The 19,979-nt window shown below is 34.4% G+C and overlaps 2 protein-coding genes and 1 long non-coding RNA gene across 3 annotated transcripts; 2 read left to right on the forward strand and 1 right to left on the reverse strand.

Annotated features, from left to right (window-relative positions):
* The first annotated feature begins 760 nt into the window (after positions 1-760).
* Positions 761-1,275, forward strand: LOC127876942 (uncharacterized). Its single transcript, XR_008048163.1, has 2 exons — positions 761-958; positions 1,185-1,275. It is a non-coding gene; the product is annotated as an uncharacterized LOC127876942 (long non-coding RNA).
* Positions 1,276-2,688: 1,413 nt separating this feature from the next.
* On the forward strand, positions 2,689-6,128 carry LOC127867336 (uncharacterized). The gene is made up of 6 exons (XM_052408451.1): positions 2,689-2,858; positions 3,484-3,555; positions 4,240-4,308; positions 4,620-4,709; positions 5,126-5,254; positions 5,910-6,128. The coding sequence occupies exons 1-6, from the start codon at positions 2,721-2,723 to the stop codon at positions 6,126-6,128; spliced, it is 717 nt and encodes a 238-aa protein (XP_052264411.1). The 5' UTR covers positions 2,689-2,720.
* A 3,678-nt stretch (positions 6,129-9,806) lies between these two features.
* On the reverse strand, positions 9,807-15,668 carry LOC127876752 (uncharacterized). The gene is made up of 9 exons (XM_052422192.1): positions 15,525-15,668; positions 15,201-15,299; positions 14,022-14,137; positions 13,484-13,575; positions 13,109-13,209; positions 12,633-12,695; positions 12,166-12,315; positions 11,130-11,316; positions 9,807-10,371 (listed from the first exon to the last, which is right to left on the reverse strand). The coding sequence occupies exons 2-9, from the start codon at positions 15,294-15,296 to the stop codon at positions 10,277-10,279; spliced, it is 900 nt and encodes a 299-aa protein (XP_052278152.1). The 5' UTR covers positions 15,297-15,299; positions 15,525-15,668; the 3' UTR covers positions 9,807-10,276.
* Between the last annotated feature and the right edge of the window lie 4,311 nt (positions 15,669-19,979).

Below are 19,979 nucleotides of genomic sequence, written 5' to 3' on the forward strand. Positions count from 1 at the left end.
AAAGCTTAGAAAGTCAGAACCGTGATTTTGATTGGTCGATTTTCAATCCCACAAATCCTTTACAAAGGGCGCGCACTTCGACGTTTGAACTTTCTGGTTGATTGAGGCGCCATTAACGTAATTGAGCTGAACCGTGAAAGATTAATACAGTCAAAGGTCAAAGTTCTATTTTAATTAAGATCATGTACGCGATAGTATTTTGGGAGGATTCGACGTTTACCGTCATATCTTTAACAAACATTGTTTCACCGCGGAAAGAAATCCACGAATATGCCGTAGGAGAGGCTGTGAAAGCAAAGTTTGGAGGAAAGCTGTACAGCGCTCACATTTATGAGTTATCAGGTAAGATCATAATTTTAAAAACCCGTAGTAAATAGTGTTAACGGATTTATTTATGAGTGTTGATTTACTGTTCGTGTTCTACATTATCGTTGGCAAAGTACCTAAATCCGGATATACTTTAAATCCGGATATCTTATGTTTAAGCATTTTAATAGCAGAGACAAAAAAGGGACCGGTTTTAAAACTTTACACATTTATGTCGGTCAAAGGCTATACAGTCTTTCAGAGCGTATGTGGCAATGTTATTTCCTTATCCGACAATATATGAATATTGAATTTCGAATTTACTACTGCACATATTTTCTTTATAAAACTAACTCTATACTGTAGTCTTGATTGTTTTATATGGAATGCCTATCAAAACAGACTGAATAGATTGATAATAAAGAGTTAAGATCTTATGCATTAAATGTATAGACAAGCAATTTGGCTCTTTCATGTTTATTATCAGTATATTTAATTAAATTCTTGGACATGTTTTATAAATGAAAACATCTTTTTTTAGAAACCAGTCATGTTTGTGTTAAAATCAGGCATTACCCATACATTTAACTTTTAGATGACAGGGCAACGCTGAGCAAGCAACTGAAAAATGGGATGACGCTGGATCTACAAAGTTAGTATTATTATTATTATTATTACTATTTTACTCTGTTTTTGGTTTGATTCCCCTGTTTATACTTTGTCATATATAGATAAAAGACGTGCTATGGTTGCACTCATGAAGATTTCAAGACACTGCTTGCTATCCTTTGATACATGACAAGGATTTTTATGATTTTATGTTATTATACCCCAACAAGTTTCTGAATCACACCCCTCAAGAGGCTCTTATATTTTAGGACTACAAATTGATGTGCCTGTTGAGCCTCTGAAGACTGCTGATGTAGGCCAGCCTGTTGAGCCTTTGAAGACTGCTGCTGTAGGCCAGCCTGTTGAGCATTTGAAGACTGCTGCTGTAGGCGAGCCAACAAAAAAACGTCCAAAGTCTTCATGTGGTAGGTGTTGTTATACTATAACTGTTACAGTGTTGCAACATTTTGGGAATGGGGCCGGGTCCCTTTGGATTTGGAAAAATGGTGGTGTTCTGACTTAAATTGGGAAATTAGTGTTTTGCTTCCAAATGCTTCAAAATTGAGTGTTTTCAATATAATATTGACTAAGGTTCAACTCGAAGAGTTGGATAGGAGATGAACTAAATGTTGTTATCTTAAACAAAATGGGGGGGGGGCCTTCAATTGGGAATTTTAATGTCCTTTTTTGGAAATATATATATTTTTTTACATTGGGAATGGTGCCGTTTACCGGCCCAGAGCTTTTTTCGCTTCTGAAAGACCTGCCAATTTCGGCCCTTTCCCCTATTTTTGTTTCCCTATGACAAAAATTTTCCCCAAAAAATGATTTCCCCCCATTTTTTTAACCTTTAACAGTAAAATATGTTAAAGTGAGTATTTGAAACTTTCCTTATTTCCCCCAAAATTTTTGTGTGATCCCCCCCCCCACAAAATCCAGCTTTTGAGATTTTTTCCCCCTAAAAAGGCCAGGCCTCCAAAATCAGATAAAAAACCCTGCTGTTATATTACATACATTTCCATGCAATAATTGCTTTTTACTATTTTAATTATTGAACTTGAGACCGACACTGGTTAAGATAACATTATGAAATTACCAAAAAACAACCAAATAAAGGCGTCTTATGCTTTCCACAGTATTGATGATGAATGAACTTGTACTCTATTCCAAATAAATGGATTGGACATTTAATGCATGTTAATATTGGTAAGATACATGTTTATAATGTATATATAATGTATGTAAATAACATGTTATAGAATAATGAAGAACAAATGTATTTTGCAAACTCGCCTAAGAACAACAGCAAGCAGACCAAAAAGCAAAAAAAGGCAATAGAAGAAACAGTGGTCTCTGCAGCTCCTTTTTCTGAGGCCATCTCAAATCCAACACAAAACCCACTTCAAGGTAACTTAGTTATAGAATAAATTAGTAAATTAACTTTTTTCCTCATTAGCCATTCATGTTTGTAGGGGATAATATGGCTAACTGCATTCGCTCAACTTTAAAAATAATCTTATTATTTGTGGATTCATTGAGCAGCCACTCGACAAAGTAAAGTAAACTATTTGTTTGCATAAAACAATGGTTCCATTTTTGAGACAATTTTTATGGCTCTGGCAAAGAATTGACATTTAAAATCAGTTTTACTAGTATACTTCTGTTGTAAATATATCTTGCACTAAACATTTTTTTCAGTTGAGCAAGCCATGCTCATATTGCAGAAAAGGAGAGCACAAACCCAGTCACCCCATCAAATTGCTGCGCTTTCAACAAGCTGTTCGCCAACAATCCAGACGCCTGCCATGCATGAGAGCCAGACGTACCATGTGCTCCAGAATCAGAACCAGACGCCTTTCCCAGTGATTTCATCTCCGCTGCCAAGCTGGTCTACTAACTATCATGAATACAGTGACCCCTCTCCACAGCAGTGGCAGTATGATGTAAGACTAAAGCTTATTATTACCATTGTTATTTATCATCAAATGACTTGTATTAGATTACAGCAGATCACATGTTCAAAGTTTCAACATAAGGTTTTATCATAGGTATCGATGTATTCCAATACTAAACCAATTCGAAAAAAATTGTGTATTTCATGTGTGAGTATGTGGCATTTTGGTCAGGGCAAGTAATTTGTAAAAGTACTTGCCCCACAGGACAGTTTGTTGAAAGTTCACCCAGGGCCGTGATAATTTTGAGATATGGACACTTGAGGGGTGTAAGGATGGTTGATAAAACAGCCATTAACAAACGATGATTTACGTGTTTGAATGTTTTGTTGGGTACAAACGTCAACCATAGAGAATTGTTAGCCATCACATTTTTTGCAATTTAAGTAATGCTTTTGTAGACCAGTGAATGTTGCATTGTGAACTGTCTGATTTTCCAAACACTCCCTTTCATATTTAACCACCATGTCTGCATACGCCTGGTTATAAGTATTCTAATTTCATTTATTATTCAAGAATGTTTTGCAAATCTAGCCCAATACAAGCACAGTAAAATGTGTTTGAGCACTTTTAAATAATTTTTTTTTCTAAATATTATTATTGGACTTGTGTACAGGAACCAGTTATCAACCAGCACGTCAGTGGATCCTACCTGTCGATGCTGAACAGCTCTTTCGAGACAGAGCAGGTAAAGTGATTACAAATATTTGTCCCACATATATGTCCCTTATGTGCCTTTGCCTATATAATACAGTATTTTCACAATAAATATTTAGTTTGATCCAAATACAAAATGTATCATCTGAAAAAAAAAATAAAAAATGTAAACTTGATTTTGCGAGAATGATTTTTATCTATTTACTTATGGATATCTATTTGTAGCAGCTTTAATGTCAAGTTGTCGTGGCCCAGTGGTTAAGTGGTTAAGGCTAAGTGAACCTGTGACATAGTTTTTGACCTGACATGACCCATATTCGAACTTGACCTAGACACAACTTCTGACCAAATGTGGTGGAGACCGGATGAAAACTACTTCAATTAGAGAGCGGACACCATGCTAAATCCTTAAAATGCACTAAGTGACCCCATGACCTAGTTTTTGACCCGGCATGATCCATATTCGAACTTGACCTAGACATTGTCTGGATACAACTTCTGACCAAGTTTGGTAAAGATCAAATGAAAACTATTGAATTAGAGAGCGGACACGAAAAGTGTGACAGACCGATGGCCTGACAGCCTGGCAGACAGTGCGAAAACTATATACCCCCTTTTCTTCGGAAGGGGGCATAAAAGCATCAACATGTTCTATATGTATATTTGTTTAAAAATGTCAAAATTTAATTTATTCTTTTAATCTCATTCTGTTTAGACTGAAACTAGATGCCAGGACTCCACTGTTGAAAGATTGGAAAGACGCATTGCTGAACTAGAATCACAGGTAAATATTTACCCCATATTATTTTGTGTGAGCTAGTTTTTATTGCATGGCCTTACACATTATTTTTAGTGAAAAACATTTAAAAACTGAATAAACTCAAAACCAAAATTGATAACTCAAGATTAAAATTTGCCAAAGTATCTGCTGTTTTCTATAAGTTGTATCTGAGATGGCTTGAGGGATATTACATACACTTGTTACATTAGTTCCCTACAGAGTGTAGCGCATATGCCAAGCTTTGAAATTTTGATTTGAAATATTTGAAAATAAGTTATGTTTTTTCTGTAATGTGAGTTTGGAATTATAAACAGGTGAAAGATCTGCAGCAGGAGAGGCACAAGACTTCGGTAACACCACCCAGAATGCCCCAGATGCCAAAAAGCTTGCAAAACTTCAGCAATGTAAGAAAGTTTTGTTATTAACTATATAATAGCCTTATTAAGTTGACACATTAACTGCTGCTAGGTTTGCATAAAAAGTATAATCAACTTGATTTTTATGCCCCCGAAGGCGGGAAAATAGTGATCACACTGTCTGCTGAAATTCCGTCACACTTTGCGTTTAGGTTAGAAAAATCCTTGACATATGCCCCCTTTTTCCAGATTTAAAATGTGGAAAAAGGGGGCATATGTCATCCTATGGTCACAAGCCTTGTTTAAGTATGAAATGAAATTGAAGAAATGTCATTTGGCTGAACATGTTTGAAACTGAAAAAAATATTATTAAGTGGTTTTCTCCTTAGCTCTTATGAATACATTTATTTAAGATGCCAACTGTAGACTATCCATTAAGTAAAACAATGTATATTTTTTTTTAGACTATGCAGAAGGCAACGCTACCGACAAATGGGTCGATGCAGACGAATAGGTCTTCGCTGCAGACAAATGGGTCGCCAGCAAATGGGTCGCCAGCAAATGGGTCGTCAGCACATGGGTCGTCAGCACATGTACGTATATAAATACAATTTCTCAAGGATGTCTTTATAAAGTTTTTGTTGATTAAATAATTGAATTGTATGTAAAGCTAAGACCTTTAGCATAAAAACATAAAAAGGCTTTATGGACATGTTAAGGTTGCAGCTGTTCAACAACTTTCCAAATGTAAATAGGTGCATCACAGTCTGTCGGACAAATATGCTTGACATGATAAATTATATGCTATTCGTTTTATGACCCTGGTAATGTGACATATAGCAGTTGAACTGTCAGTCCCGTCTGTGATTCCGTCCAAAAACCTTAACATTGGCCATAACTGTTGCAATATTTAAGGTAGCAACTTGATATTTGGCATGCATATGTATCTCATGGTGCTGCACATTTTGAGTGGTGAAATGTAGAGGTCATCCTTCAAGGTCAAAAAACTAAATCCAAGGGAAGTAATAAGCTTTTAAGGGAGATTATTTATATTTATCATTTGGCAGGTACAGATCATTTTCACACTGGAAGTTATAGTTTTTGAAGGGATATAATCACAAAAAATAAATAAATTCAAAGTGGTGCAGTAGGGGGCATGGTGTTTCTGACAAACACACCTCTTGTTCATTAAATATTACATTTGTGTTGTAACACATATGCATTATTGTTTTAAATTGTTTTTTTCAGGAGATCATTGAAAGCGCGATCGGATTTGAGAGGAGAATGCCCAAGGCACTGGCAAAAGCTATGAGAGCTGTATTTACAGAGGAGCAGCTGGCCACCTGTTCGTTCAAGGGTGGCATAACCACCAATGGGGATCCTCGTGTCGGCCTACCAGAGGCTGAGCGAGAAGCTGTCATTGGTAATAATCTTGAATTAAAACTATATATGGCAACAGGTTTTTAAAGAACAAATTATGCATTAAATTGTTATTTAATAAGACTTCAATTATGAATGTTATTTAAATAAAATCTTACTGTATACTAAGGTACTCAAGCTCAAAATCTTGGATATAAGCCGTATATTGGAAAGATCTGAAAGGAGACCACTTGTCAGTATCTATGAGGACAACATATTCACTTTGCAACAGCTTCATACATTTTTCAAACTCTAAAATTAAAATACAATTGTTTTCTTGTTAACACTTTTCATGACTTTTCGTTTCAGATGTTATGTCCCACAAATTTGAGGTTGACAGATCAGTCATCGAGACCAAAATGCGAAGTGCTTTGAGGAGATTGTTTGTAATGTTAAGATAAAAAATGTGTGTCGCTCCTAAATAGTTTAAACTGAGATATCTTGTGTGTAAATAGTTGTAAATGGTTGTATATATTTTCAAGTTTTTCAATTTTAAAGTTATGTAGATCTCAAATGTGCTTCCATGTCCATAGTGCTAATATATTTAATAATTAGAATGAATTATCTTTGATATTTTTTTTTTTAATAAATTCGAGAAACTTACATAATTTGTGCGCCACATTACAAGTTTGGCAAGAAATAATCTCTTACAATATTAACAACCATGTGAGAATTGAGAAAGATTTTTTAAACTTTTTTTGCTATTTGACAATTTGGTAAGCCTATGTCTTTGTCTTTCAACATATTTTATTTGCCATTGTTATTTATTGTGATATTGTTTGAAAAAAATGTATATATATTGACACGTTATTTTTCATTTGCATTCTTTGTATGGAGCAATGTAAACCAAAAAGTATAGGGACAGGGGCAGTTGCAGAGGAAAGCGGAAAAGCTTTTAAGCACCCATAGAATGGTCTTAACTACTTGTTTATTTTAAAATGATTTATGTTAATAAATGTGTTTATTTCAAAGTTTATTTGCTGTTGTTCTTTTGGATCATATTTAAACTGGCCACTTTTCATATCAAAACGAATGTTTTTTTTAATAGACATTTTCAAAGATACACTTAAGTGCGCTTATACACTAAAAAATACACTTGAGCGTTTTTTTTCTTCAAAAATACACTAGAGCGTATTTTTTTTCAAAAAATACACTTGAGTGTATTTTTTTTCCCAAAAATACGCTAGAGCGTATTTTTTCTTCAGAAAATACACTAGAGCGCATTTTTTTTCTCAAAAAAATACACTTGAGCGTATTTTTTTCACAAAAATACACTTGAGTGTATTAAAGTGTATTTTTTCATGTTTTCCTAAGTAAATTAAAACGCTTAAAATAATATTAAAAGTGTACTTTTTGGGGAACAAAAAAAACGGTAAGCGAATTAATACACTTAAATGTACTTAAGCGTATTAATTCACTTAAAAACACTTAAATACACTTTAAAATACACACAAAAGTGCATTTATACACTCAAAAAGTGTATTATTTGAACAGAAAAAACAGTTAAATGCGCTTTAATGCGCTTTAAAGCGCATGTTATTGGCACCGTATTTTTTTTTAGCAAAAGATACGGTGCCAATAACATGCGCTTTAATGCGCATTAAAAGCGCATTTAATGCGCATTAAATGCGCATTTAGTGCACTTTTTCGAGAAGGGTAAAACAACTAAACCACATGAAAATGTTTGCTGCATAATACAACTAAATCAGGTGGATGTGATTTCTGCATAATACAACTAAATCAGGTCAATGTGTTTGCTGCATAATACAACTAAATCATGTCAAATTGTGTTTGCTGCATAATACAACAATCAGGTCAATTTGTTCGCTGCATAATGGAACAATCAGGATACTGTGTTCACTGCATAATACAACTCAGTAAGGTCAATGTGTTTGTTGCATAATACTACTAAATCAGGTAAATGTGCTTGCTGCGTAATACAACTAAATCATGTCAAATTGAGTTTGCTGCATAATGCAACAATCACTTCAATGTGTTTGCTGCATAATACTACTAAATCAGGTCAATGTGTTCACTGCATAACACAACACTAAGGTCAGTGTGGATGTTGCATAATGCAACAATCAGGTCAATGTGTTCACTGCATAATACAACACTCAGGTTAATGTGGCTGCTGCATAATGCAACAATCAGGTCAATGTGTTCACTGCATAATACAACACTCAGGTTAATGTGGTTGATGCATAATGCAACAATCAGGTCAATGTGTTCACTGCATAATATAACACTCAGTTCAATGTGGTTGCTGCATAATGCAACAATCAGGTCAATTTGTTCACTGCATAACATAAACACTAAGGTCAGAGTGGTTGTTGCAAAATGTAACTCTGACTGGCATTTTGACATAATTATGGCCCCATTTATGCTTTGATAATTGAACATTTGGTAAAGTTTTGTGTTTTGGTCCATTTTACTTCTTAAGTATCATAGCTATTGCTTTTAGACTTGAAAACCTCACTAACTATCATAAAGAGGACTGTACATGGCAAGTTGCATAACAATTAATATATTCCCTCTTGGAATATGTGTGTATGGGGAGAAATTTAAATCACTTAGTCAATGTGTCTGTCCGTTGGTCTGCATTACTTAACATTTCCTGAAAATATTATTTTCATTCATACTATTTCAAATACATGAGTTTCTGTTATGTATCATACAACAGTCACAACACTCGATAACAAAGGGTCATTAAGTGTTGACCCCATGCGCATGTCTATGCAAGCTTGATAGTAAACATAGTGGGTTTGTACACTTCTTTCAACACGCCGTTACTAAAATTTATTATTATTGTTCCTATCTGCTAATCTTTCGACAGCTTTTTTTCTAATCCAAGCATCTTGCATCTGACAAAGTTTATGCTTATGTTGTTAAATGCATCATTCCTGGCTATGGACTTGGGGTTTCTGAGGTAGGCTTTGTGGAGGTGGTGTTCCCGGGTGTACTTTGTCCAGGGTTTTCCATGGAAATCCATGGAAAATATTAGGCTGGAGTATTCGGACTAAGTTTCCAGCCTTTTCCAGCGTCAATATTTAAAAAAGGGTGGAAAATTGTCCATGGTATGTGGAAATAGCCTGGAATTTTTACCATGGAACAATGTCCAGCCTGCAAGGAAAAACCCTGGAATATTTTCCAGGGTTTTCCAGCAAGCATGGAAAAAATACCGTCCGAATACTCCATGTATCTGGAAAACCATGGAAAACCATGGATTTTTTTCCAGGGTTTTCCAGCCAGCATGTAATCTGGAAAACCCTGGAAAAAAATCCATGCTTTTCCAGATACATGGAGTATTCGGACGGTATTTTTTCCATGCTTGCTGGAAAACCCTGGAAAGTTTTCCACATTTAATATTCCATGGATGCCTGGAATAACATGGAAAATTGTCCAGCTTATACCATGGTCACTGGAAAGGAAAAAAATAATCCTGGTCTAAAAAACAGAATACATGCATGCAAATCTTCTGGTCCATTATTTAAAAAAATTGCCATTTCATAGCAGAACACGCCTGTCTTTATAAGTTAAACAATGCTTTTTTAATGTCAGTAATTTAATACTTAAAAAAGAAGCAACATAACAGTATAGTACCTTCAAAAAGTGTATTCAAAGCAATAAAAATACAAATAATTAATTTAATGGCGAAGATATAACAAACGGAACTCAAATCCTAGAAGAACGTTAATTTTTCGAAACCCTCTATAAATGAAAACATGTTGAAAATAACACCCTCTTTGAAAATACACATCATGCTTTAAATCAAGAGGAAAAACTATTGTGTGATGGATTACTTAATGAATATGAATGTGCATTAGCACTAAAAGAAATGCAAAATAACAAAAGTCCAGGATCTGATTGCATCACAATCGAGTTTTATAAAATATTCTGGAATGATATTAAAGCACATTTAATTAATTCACTTTACTATTCATTTAACAACGAAAACTTAATTATGCTGCAAAAACAATCAAATGCAGTTGGGTTAAAAAATATTTAGATAATACCAATACGAGTAAATGAAAATTATTCTACCAAAAAATTATAAAAACATATGGTTACTCCTTACTTTTTAAATGTAATATCAAAAATAATATTTTAGATGAAATTTCAACCCAAAACATATTTATATCGAATGTTCTATCGGCATGGTGTAAAGTTACTCTTCGAAGAAACGGGCATAATTTTTAAAACTGTTTTTTTAATTTGCTGGGTTTCAGCAGGTCGCGGATCTTCTCACGCACTTGCACAGGGGTGACCCTGTACTGCTCCTGCATGATTTCTGAAAGAAAAAGCAAAATAGTTTTAACATTCATCTTTAACCCTTTGCATGCTGGGAAATTTGTCATCTGCTAAAATGTCGTCTGCTGAATTTCTAAAATCATCATTTTCTTCACTTTTTTTCAAAGAATACTATCAGAAAAGCAAACAGTTTGGATCCTGATGAGACGCCACGTTCTGTGGCGTCTCATCTGGATCCAAACTGTTTGCAAAGGCCTTCAAAATCCGGTTCCAGCGCTCAAAGGGTTATAAGTAACTGCGCAGCAATCATATGATCGAATTTATTTATTCTAACTCTCATTCATTATTAAGTCTTTTTAAGATATTTCATATCACTACACAAAGCTGTATATCTATTCAAATTTTGTCTACTTGAAAGTTATTCATTTTAGTAAACAGTTATGATTTAAAGTAGTTAACAAGGAGTATGTTCGCATTAACTGAAATTTATACTCTGAAAGTTTGAAAGTGGGTTATCGATCAACTTCCAAGAAGTAAAAACATACAGAAAAAAATGTTACTTTCTAACCGATCTAATCACGACTGTAACAATAACTCAATAACCACTTTGATTCAGTAACAGTTACCATTTTAATGCATTTGAATTGACATGTGGTGACAAGATGACACTTTAATACTTTGAACAAAACTGGTTATATGTGCACTGCAGAATTATGTGAGCTTTAAAATAATTCTTTAAAACGAAAATATACTTCTACTATGCAGGTCATAATATAGTCTGATTTAAACAATCATTACCATAAATTATGTTCATTCTAGACGGATCTTCTATGGCAGGTCTACCATCGTATTTGTTGTTGGCTTTTGTGCCAGTGAGGGTATGGCCCTGCCACTCTTCCTCCTTGTAAATGCGTCGAAAGAGACGCTTGGCTGCTTTTGGGTAATCTTCGACCCCGAACCCTGCTATTTCTTCAATTAACTGGGACTGCAGTGAAAGCACATGTTCAAAATGTATGGAAACATACAATAAAAACGGTCTTGTTCAGAGATCTTCAATGAAACAATCAAAAAGCAAACCATGTTATAAACATAATTTTATCCTATCGTTATCTGTTGTACAGATGTCTTATTGCCATTATTAGAATGAATTTTATTATCAAATGGCTTAAAAAGTCAGGGTGTTTTAAACAATGACAGGTTCTTAAGGTGCGGGGGAAGAGGCTATCTGGGTCCAAAATGGTGGGTGAAAAACAAATATATGGATAATTTTAACACGATGTTACTCATAGGAAATGAAATTTCTATGTGCAAGTTTGATTTGGGAGAAAAACTGCATGAATTGGAAGAAAAATGTTTGAGGGCATGTGGCCTTTTTCAGCAATTTTCTGAGGGGATGTAGCCTATATTTTGCTACAGCTATAGAAGAAAAAAAAGGATCAAAACCGCTATTGGCTTTTTTCATTAAACTATTGGCTTACTTCATTATTTGTTTCGCCATTTGCATGAATAATGAGCATTGGGTGTTCGTCATGATAGGCACAAAACACTAGGCAAGCCTCATACCTGTTTCTAAGCCTTGCGTGATAAACTTTCAATGCTCGCCTTATAATGTCTACAAATAGGTCAGATTTTGTTCTTTAATCCAGCAGAAAATAGTATACAATTAATTTTCAACAGCTGCTGAACTATAGATATCAATACTAAATTATTATTGTTATTAACACAAGAATTATATTATTGTCACCTCCAATTGTAATAGTGATTTTTTTACATTTGTTTCATACAAAAAACAAATTGATATTCACCAGAAAGTGACCAGTAATTTATAAAATACCTTTGTAAATCCACCATATGTAGGTACTGTTGTCTTTTTGATTTCTGATGACAAGACATGAGGAGTTTTAACTGGTGTTGTCATGAGGGTCAATGGCTGTGGAGCTTCTTCCATTGTTGGCATCTGTAGCTGCCCATGCCCTGAAGACCCCTGTCGTTATTTAACATACATGTATATATCATGCATCAATGCGTTTATGATTATAGAGTTCGATAAAATTTCATTTATTACATATAACATGTTATATGTAATTGATGAAACTGTTAAAAACTATATTTTGAGATGAAGAATAACCACCATTCCCGAGGAATATCCTAATAAAGAACATGATGCTACAGAATTCTATGCTAGAAACAATTTGCTAAACTATTTTATTCTTAAAGCAAGTCCAAGATGATAAAATTGCAAAATTTAATGTACCATAGCATATCATAAGCATCAATGCCTGCAAGTTAGAATTAACTTACTTGAAGAAGCTGCATATGGCTGGGAGTGTTGGGCAGCTGCTTTTGCTGTATCTGATTGTACATCTGGAAAAAAAACTGTTGAGAATAACATACAAAGCATATAAAGCAAATTATTATTATAATACTTATTACTATCATTAAAAAGGCAATCATAGAGGTTATTGTTTACCTCAGACCCACATCATACAATTTTTTTTTTGAATATGTTCAAGAATTTTTTAACAAGCCTTTGCATGAGCTGTCTTTAGTGTCTTTATGTAATAACAGTAATATAATTTAGGTGTATACTTAAATATCTAAAAAAAAAATCCATATAATTCATTATTATGCCAGTACTTAAAAATAGTTTCATTATGCCACTTCAAGAAATCTTTTTCACAGAAAAACCTTAATAAAACTATAAGATTTTTTTATCACATATGAATATAACACAAATTACAGAATCAAAAAGATTACCTATAGTAGAAGCAACTTACAAGGTTTATCCAATACCAGGTGGCGGTAAACTCTTGTTCAAATGTTTTGCATTTAGCTGATAGCCTTTCAATTTCAGCTTTGCAGCCACAAGAACAGTCGGCTGGAAGAGGCACGGAAGATTTAATGTTGTATGTTGAAAACTGTATAAGAAATTTACCGGACAAATTTATGTCTACTAACTGTGCTGCACTTACATTTCGACACTGAAAGTGGTATTTCAGTCCTCTCATTGTTTTGATTATATAATTAGCCAAATTATAACATAATTATTCATCAACAATTAAAACAAAGTTTTAATAAAATTAAATATTAATACCAGTGGAAAATCTCAACAAATTAAAATAAGTCAATAGAATTTTGATTAAATCCCGTGCCTTTAACTGGGGACTGGTCCATGTCATGGATTTCTTTGCTGTCATGGTCCAATGCCAACAGCCCTCCCCTTATTGCTGATCCAACACATTTCCTGTAACAAATGCACACAAGGATATCAGTAAAACTGATGGATGCTCCCCAATAATGCTTTGTCAATATATGGGTTAATTGTCTGGAAAAAAGTGTGACTTTGAGAAAATCTATTATAAGCCATTAGTGATCTTGATCCCAGTGACCTCAAACCTCATTAACAGGTAGAGGTTCATGCATGGTACCTTCATGCCAAATATGTACATGATCGGTAAAAGTATTGAAGGCGCTATGAGAAACTAATAAAAAAGTGTAACGGAAGGAAGTACGGAAAGACAAACTGGCAACTATATGCTCCCATATATATATATATATATGGTAAGCATAAAATTATATTTCACAAACACACTATACAAACAAAACATAATCCTTTTCACAATAGATGTTTAATACACAAAACATTTTGAAAATGTGTGTGTACCAAAATAAAGATAATGAAAGACCTACCTTTTTGATGGTGTCTCTGGCTTGTGAAATGCTGACACATAGGATGACTCAGCTGAATCACTGAACTCCACTGAATTTTGAAGTTCAGTCAGCTCCAAGTCATTTGCAATTTGAACCTGGGTTTTCAAGAATAAATAAAAAATAATGACACCAAAGGTTTTTACGTTTTTAATGCAGAAGTAAAATAAACATTTAACCAAGCCATTTTGTTTTAAAAAAGGCAAAAGTCAAGCCCCTTTCAAACTGGCTTTCAAAAGTCCTTGACAGAATGAGTACCAGTATTTACAAAATGTTCGCATGTGAAGTTAGGCCTCGCAAATATGTCTTTAATTTTCCAACGTGTGAAAAATGTTCAATTTCTATTTTTATTCATAATTTGGTGTCAAAAAAAATGTAATGTTCATTTTATAGTATTGGAAAATATGATCAAATTGAGGCAATTACAGTGTGTATTTGCAAAATTGATTTAAAAAAGTAGCAAGATATTCTTGCGATATTAATTTTGAAGGTCACATTTGCACTTTTCAACTGATTTTTGGCTTTAAGTTTTGAGTTACATTTGCATACTTCTTGATTGATAAACAAGATATGTTTGTGAAACACTATGTCCCCTTTTGAGCGATTTTGACCCATATACTTGACCTTTTACCTTGAAGTATGACCTTGACCTTTCACCACTCAAAATGTGCAGCTCCATGAGATACACATGCATGCCAAATATCAAGTTGCTATCTTCAATATTGCCAAAGTTATGGCCAATGTTAAAGTTTGTGCACACAAACCAACAAACAAACAGACAGGGCAAAAACAATATGTCCCCCAGTATAGACTGGGGACATAAAAAACAAAAAAACAAAATTAATGCAGAAGATGGCAATTTGCTTCCCAAAAGAAAACATGTTGCTACAATGAAAGTGAAACGTCAGCATAGGTATTAGCCAAAGTTGCTCCCTGATAATCATGGCTTTTTTTCCTTCTTTAATAGGGGCCTTTCTATCTGGAAAATACTTTAAAATCAGGCAGTTTTCCCATAAATCAAAGTTTTTTTCTCCCCTTTTGCAAAAATACTGTGCTATTTTTCCCCAAATTAAGGGCGAAAGGCCCCATCCCCAACCTATGAGAAAAAGCCCTGGATATGTATCTGGAGATTCATTATTTCTTTATCTTGACTGAACTTACCAATTGAGCACTACTGGTTCTCTTCTTTGGCGATGCATTTTTTCTTTTTTCTTTCTGCTTTACTTCCTTGGTGACTGTAGTTTCAAGCTGGGGCATAACCTATTTTAACATTTCATGTTAAATGTAAGCCTTTGTAAGTTTTTTTTACTAACACCTGTTCATTTTTTTCAGAACACAAGCCAGTAGAGCTGTAAAGATTTATATATCACCATAACTAACCCAGTAACTTTTACATTTTAAAGCTTTTTGCATAATATTTTATTCAATTAAAAAGAAATACCAAATTTGACTTTTGTAATAGTTTTAGACTTTTACAATGCTTACCTCTTGAATAAGAGTATCATTCTGAACATCAGAATCATCCTGACTTTGCTTATTTGGACTGGAAATTGAGGAAATAAGTTTGAATAACTATTTTTATTTCTCCTTCAGATTTGTACAGTGTTGTATGTAGATAAAATATTTCTGTACAGTTAACAATAAATGAACAGTTCATAAAAAATCTTTCAGTTATAACATATATAAGGGTTTGATAGATAACAACTATAAATCAGGGCTCAAGCTGGGTTGAAATTTCTGTCGCCAACATTTTAGGGTTGAAATTTTCTGTAGCCAACTTTTTAGCCAAATAGAATTTTTTGTAGCCAAATTTTAAGAATTTTGGCCAAATGTAGCCAATTATTCCCAGTTAAATGTACAAACACTTTAAACTACAATATTGTGTCTAACATCATGTTAATTCATTAAAAATATTATAAATTAATTAAACTCCCTACATAAAAATAAATATAGCAAAGCATAATTCAACAAATAGAAAAGAAGTACAACTACATGTATTAATAAATAACAAATGATATTATTAAGCACATTACAGAGATAACCAATTCAAGGGTAAGGGTTAAAATAATAAGACTGCGCTACTTACGCATGTTGGTGCAAGCCAAACTCCTCAAGAATTTGAAGGAAACTAGTACCCAGCAAAAGCGCATCAAATTCTGATTTCCTAGATTTAGCTGAAATTTGAGAATGAACAACAAAAAATACAGTATCCATTATTAACACAGGTTCGCGTCTCGATTTTTTACTATATACTATATAAACTACCTATAGTTCATAATTTGTAGTGTATTATGCAAAAAATGGTGAATTGACACTGTCGGCCTGTGTTTATCAATATCAGGTTTATAACAAGAACATTTTATTTTTTTTTGGGGGAGGGGGGTATAATGTGGGGTGTGGTAATTTATAAGATGTTTTAAAAAAAATTGGGGGGGGGGTGGGGGGTAGGGGGGGGGGGGTGAGAGGGGGGTATAAATGTGGGGTGTGGTAATTTATTAGATGTTTAAAAAAATGGGGGGGGTGGTGGGGGGGGGGGGGTAGGGAGGGTGGGGGGGGGGGGGTAGGGAGGGGGGGGGGTAATAATGTGGGGTGGGTAGGTAATTTATAAGATGTTTGAAAAAAAATGTGGGGGGGTGGGGGGGTGGGGGTGAGAGGGGGTAATAATGTCATTGACCTTGACCTTTCAACACTCAAAATGTGCAGCACCATGAGATACACATGCATGCAAAATATCAAGTTGCTATCTTCAATATTGCAAAAGTAATCATCAAATGAGCGATTTTGGCCACATATATTTGACCTCTGACCTTAAAGGATGATCTTTACCGTTCACCACTCAAAATGTGCAGCTCCATGAGATACACATGCATGCCAAATATCAAGTTGCTATCTTGAATATTGAAATATTGCAAAAGTGTACATTAAATGAGCGATTTTGACCCATATATTTGACCTTTGACCTTGAAGGATGACCTTGACCTTTCACCACTCAAAATGTGCAGCTCCATGAGATACATATGCATGCCAAATATCAAGTTGCTATCTTCAATATTGCAAAAGTAATTGCAAATGTTAAAGTTGGCACAAACCAACAAACAGACCAACAAACAGACCAGCATACCAACAGACAGGGCAAAAACAATATGTCCCCCAGTATATACTGGTGGACATAAAAAGACAGCACATAAGGCAATAGAAAATAATAAACTAGATTCTCGTCCAAATTTTGGGGGAACTTGGGGCCGGTGGGTGGGTTTTATTTTTTATCTTTCATTTCATATGTCGGACATACGTAATGAAATATTCAAGAATTTGTTGGTAAATATGCATAACGCCTATATATGTATGTAAAATTATATAGTATTAAAGAAATAAATTATCAAACCGTGACTTGTGTTTTATTTTACCATTTAAATATCAATTTTAAAAAACTGTAACATCGGGTGACACCTGTGTCAATTCTAACTTATTTCGGTCGACGAAGGCCCAGACGATTTTCGGGTGTTTAAATTACAACGATGGGGCTTGATCATACGAACCACAAATGAACTCATCGTACAGGTCCGCGAGAGTTAAAGTTTCTGCACATTTTGACACCCCGTACCAATCTTTTACGGTTGGAACGCCGTTTCTACACCTCAAAATAAAAAAAAACATTTTGTTGTTGTTTCGCTCGATCACTTAAATTTCAGACGACGCTCGTGCGCTGTTAGGTCAATTTTTTATAGCGTCTCAAAGACATTGAGTTGCCGATTCGCACTTCGCTATTTTCGTACTCATTAAGCCGTTTCGTCCTCAGTATTTTGCAGCTCGATTTTTTTTTCAAAATAAAAAACGTTCGGGCGGGACGATTTTCGATGGGCGGGCGGGTATGAAAATGTAGGAATTTATTTTCTATGGCCTTAAATCAACAAGATGTATTACGCATTAAAATAACTAAAGAAATCGTCAAACTTCTCTTTTAAATCATTACAATTGACAACAATATTGTCTTACTCTACAGCTTTGTTTACGTTACGACCGACGATGTATGGCATTATTTGTGTCGCTAACTGCGATTAATTATACCTTTGGGTGTGGATGCTGGATCTGATACCTGACATTGTTCGAGAGAGAGAGTTTGTTTTGTTAAGATTAAATGTGCTCTGTTGCTAGAGAGATGACATTTTCGGCTGTTTATGTTGTGAATCTCTGTTTGGTGATAGTGGACAAAATTGTAGCTTAATAACATGTCTGGAAAGAGTTTAGTTAGTTTTGAATTTAGGCTTTAAAGTTGTAACATCGAAACATCATTTAGTGTAGATTTATAGTTGAATTATTAAAAATAACATCTTTTCTGATATAGTTAAATTTAAAAGTGAAATAAACTTTACATAAAACTGTGTATTATTGTTTACTCCAATGTAGTACGATAAATTAATTTACAGTCCGAAACATTAAATACAAACTGGAATACATCGCTACATTTTGAAATGAAATTTATTAATTATATTGAACATGCACATTATTATTTACAGTTAAAACGTGTGGTTAAATAATTTTTAGTTCATTGTGTATGTTAGCAAACAATATTTTGTGCAAAAAGTACTTAAAACACACTTTATGGATGTATTAATGTCGTCCACGTTGTTCAAACCGGAAATTGTATTTTTGAAAAATAATGACGACATCATCTATGCATAGAATTTTGAAATCGTGTTTAATCGTACTCATATAAGTTAATCATGATATACGTGCGGAAAAAATAGCATAATATAAATAAAAGGCCTAAGCGTTAATGTAGTTATTTTATTTTAAAATGAACAGAACAAATGTACTGACAGTACAAATTTGAAAACTCACCTCCAATTCTTCCCAACAAGCATTCATGCTTCCCTTTGAAACCTCGACACCTCGCATAAACAACGTCTCCTTCTTTGTATGCTTCATACTCTTTTCTAGGTAAACTTATGTCTAATAAACTAATGATTCCGCCTCGTATTGGCACATCTTTAATCCAAATTACTAGCGCAATTTCGTTCTGGTCTGCCATCTTCTGTCCATCGTTATCAAAAATGCGCCAAAAGGATGACTTCACTATGTTTGTTGAATCGTATTCGACAGCAGTCAGGGCCGGTTTTAACGGGGGCACAGGGAGCACGTCCCCACCGAGCGACTCATATTTTTTAAGCCTTCCACGAGTCTTTGTTTTTTTATTCACTAAACCGGCCAGCGTTCGTAATTTCGGTTAGCTCGATTTCTTTTCCGCTCATTTATCTTTGATCCTAGTCCAAATAATTAGACGTAATGTATATCGACCTCATATTAATAGGAGTACTTTGATCCTGAAACGCTCGATGTTATGTAGTGCTTTAAATATTTTTTTCTGTTATATTTCTAAGAGCTTTTTTATTTAAACAATTATTATATTCTGAACAATTTATTCACAGTAATTATGGACCGTCTCCACTAAAAGTCGCTTTCGCACATTTTAATCCCTTTTGTCAAAACATAGTAGTCTACACAATAGGTCAGTAGAACCGCTTAGCGTGTTTCCACAAGACCCAACACGTGTCGTTGTACATGTAGGGAAAAATTTGCGCGCGCGTTTATCGAGACAAATGTGTCGCGTTCTGAGAAAACTGGGCAAAATGCATGTGCGTTAAGTGTCGTCCCAGATTAGCCTGTGCAGTCCGCACAGGCTAATCCGGGACGACACTTTCCGCCTCAACTGGATTTTCGCTAAGCAGAGACATCATTAAAACGCAAATTCCATAAAAGCGGAAATTGTCGTCCCTGATTAGCCTGTGCGGACTGCAAAGGCTCGCTTACTAACAAAATTCCTGAACCCGTTTAATAAAATATAATATGATATGACAACTCATGCCAGATCCTATATATGCGCATTTGAGGATTCTACAAAACACGGAATACGGACCAAGTTCTAGGACGCTCACACTG

This window comes from Dreissena polymorpha, chromosome 1 (genome assembly GCF_020536995.1).
Source record: "Dreissena polymorpha isolate Duluth1 chromosome 1, UMN_Dpol_1.0, whole genome shotgun sequence".
NCBI lineage: Eukaryota > Metazoa > Mollusca > Bivalvia > Myida > Dreissenidae > Dreissena > Dreissena polymorpha.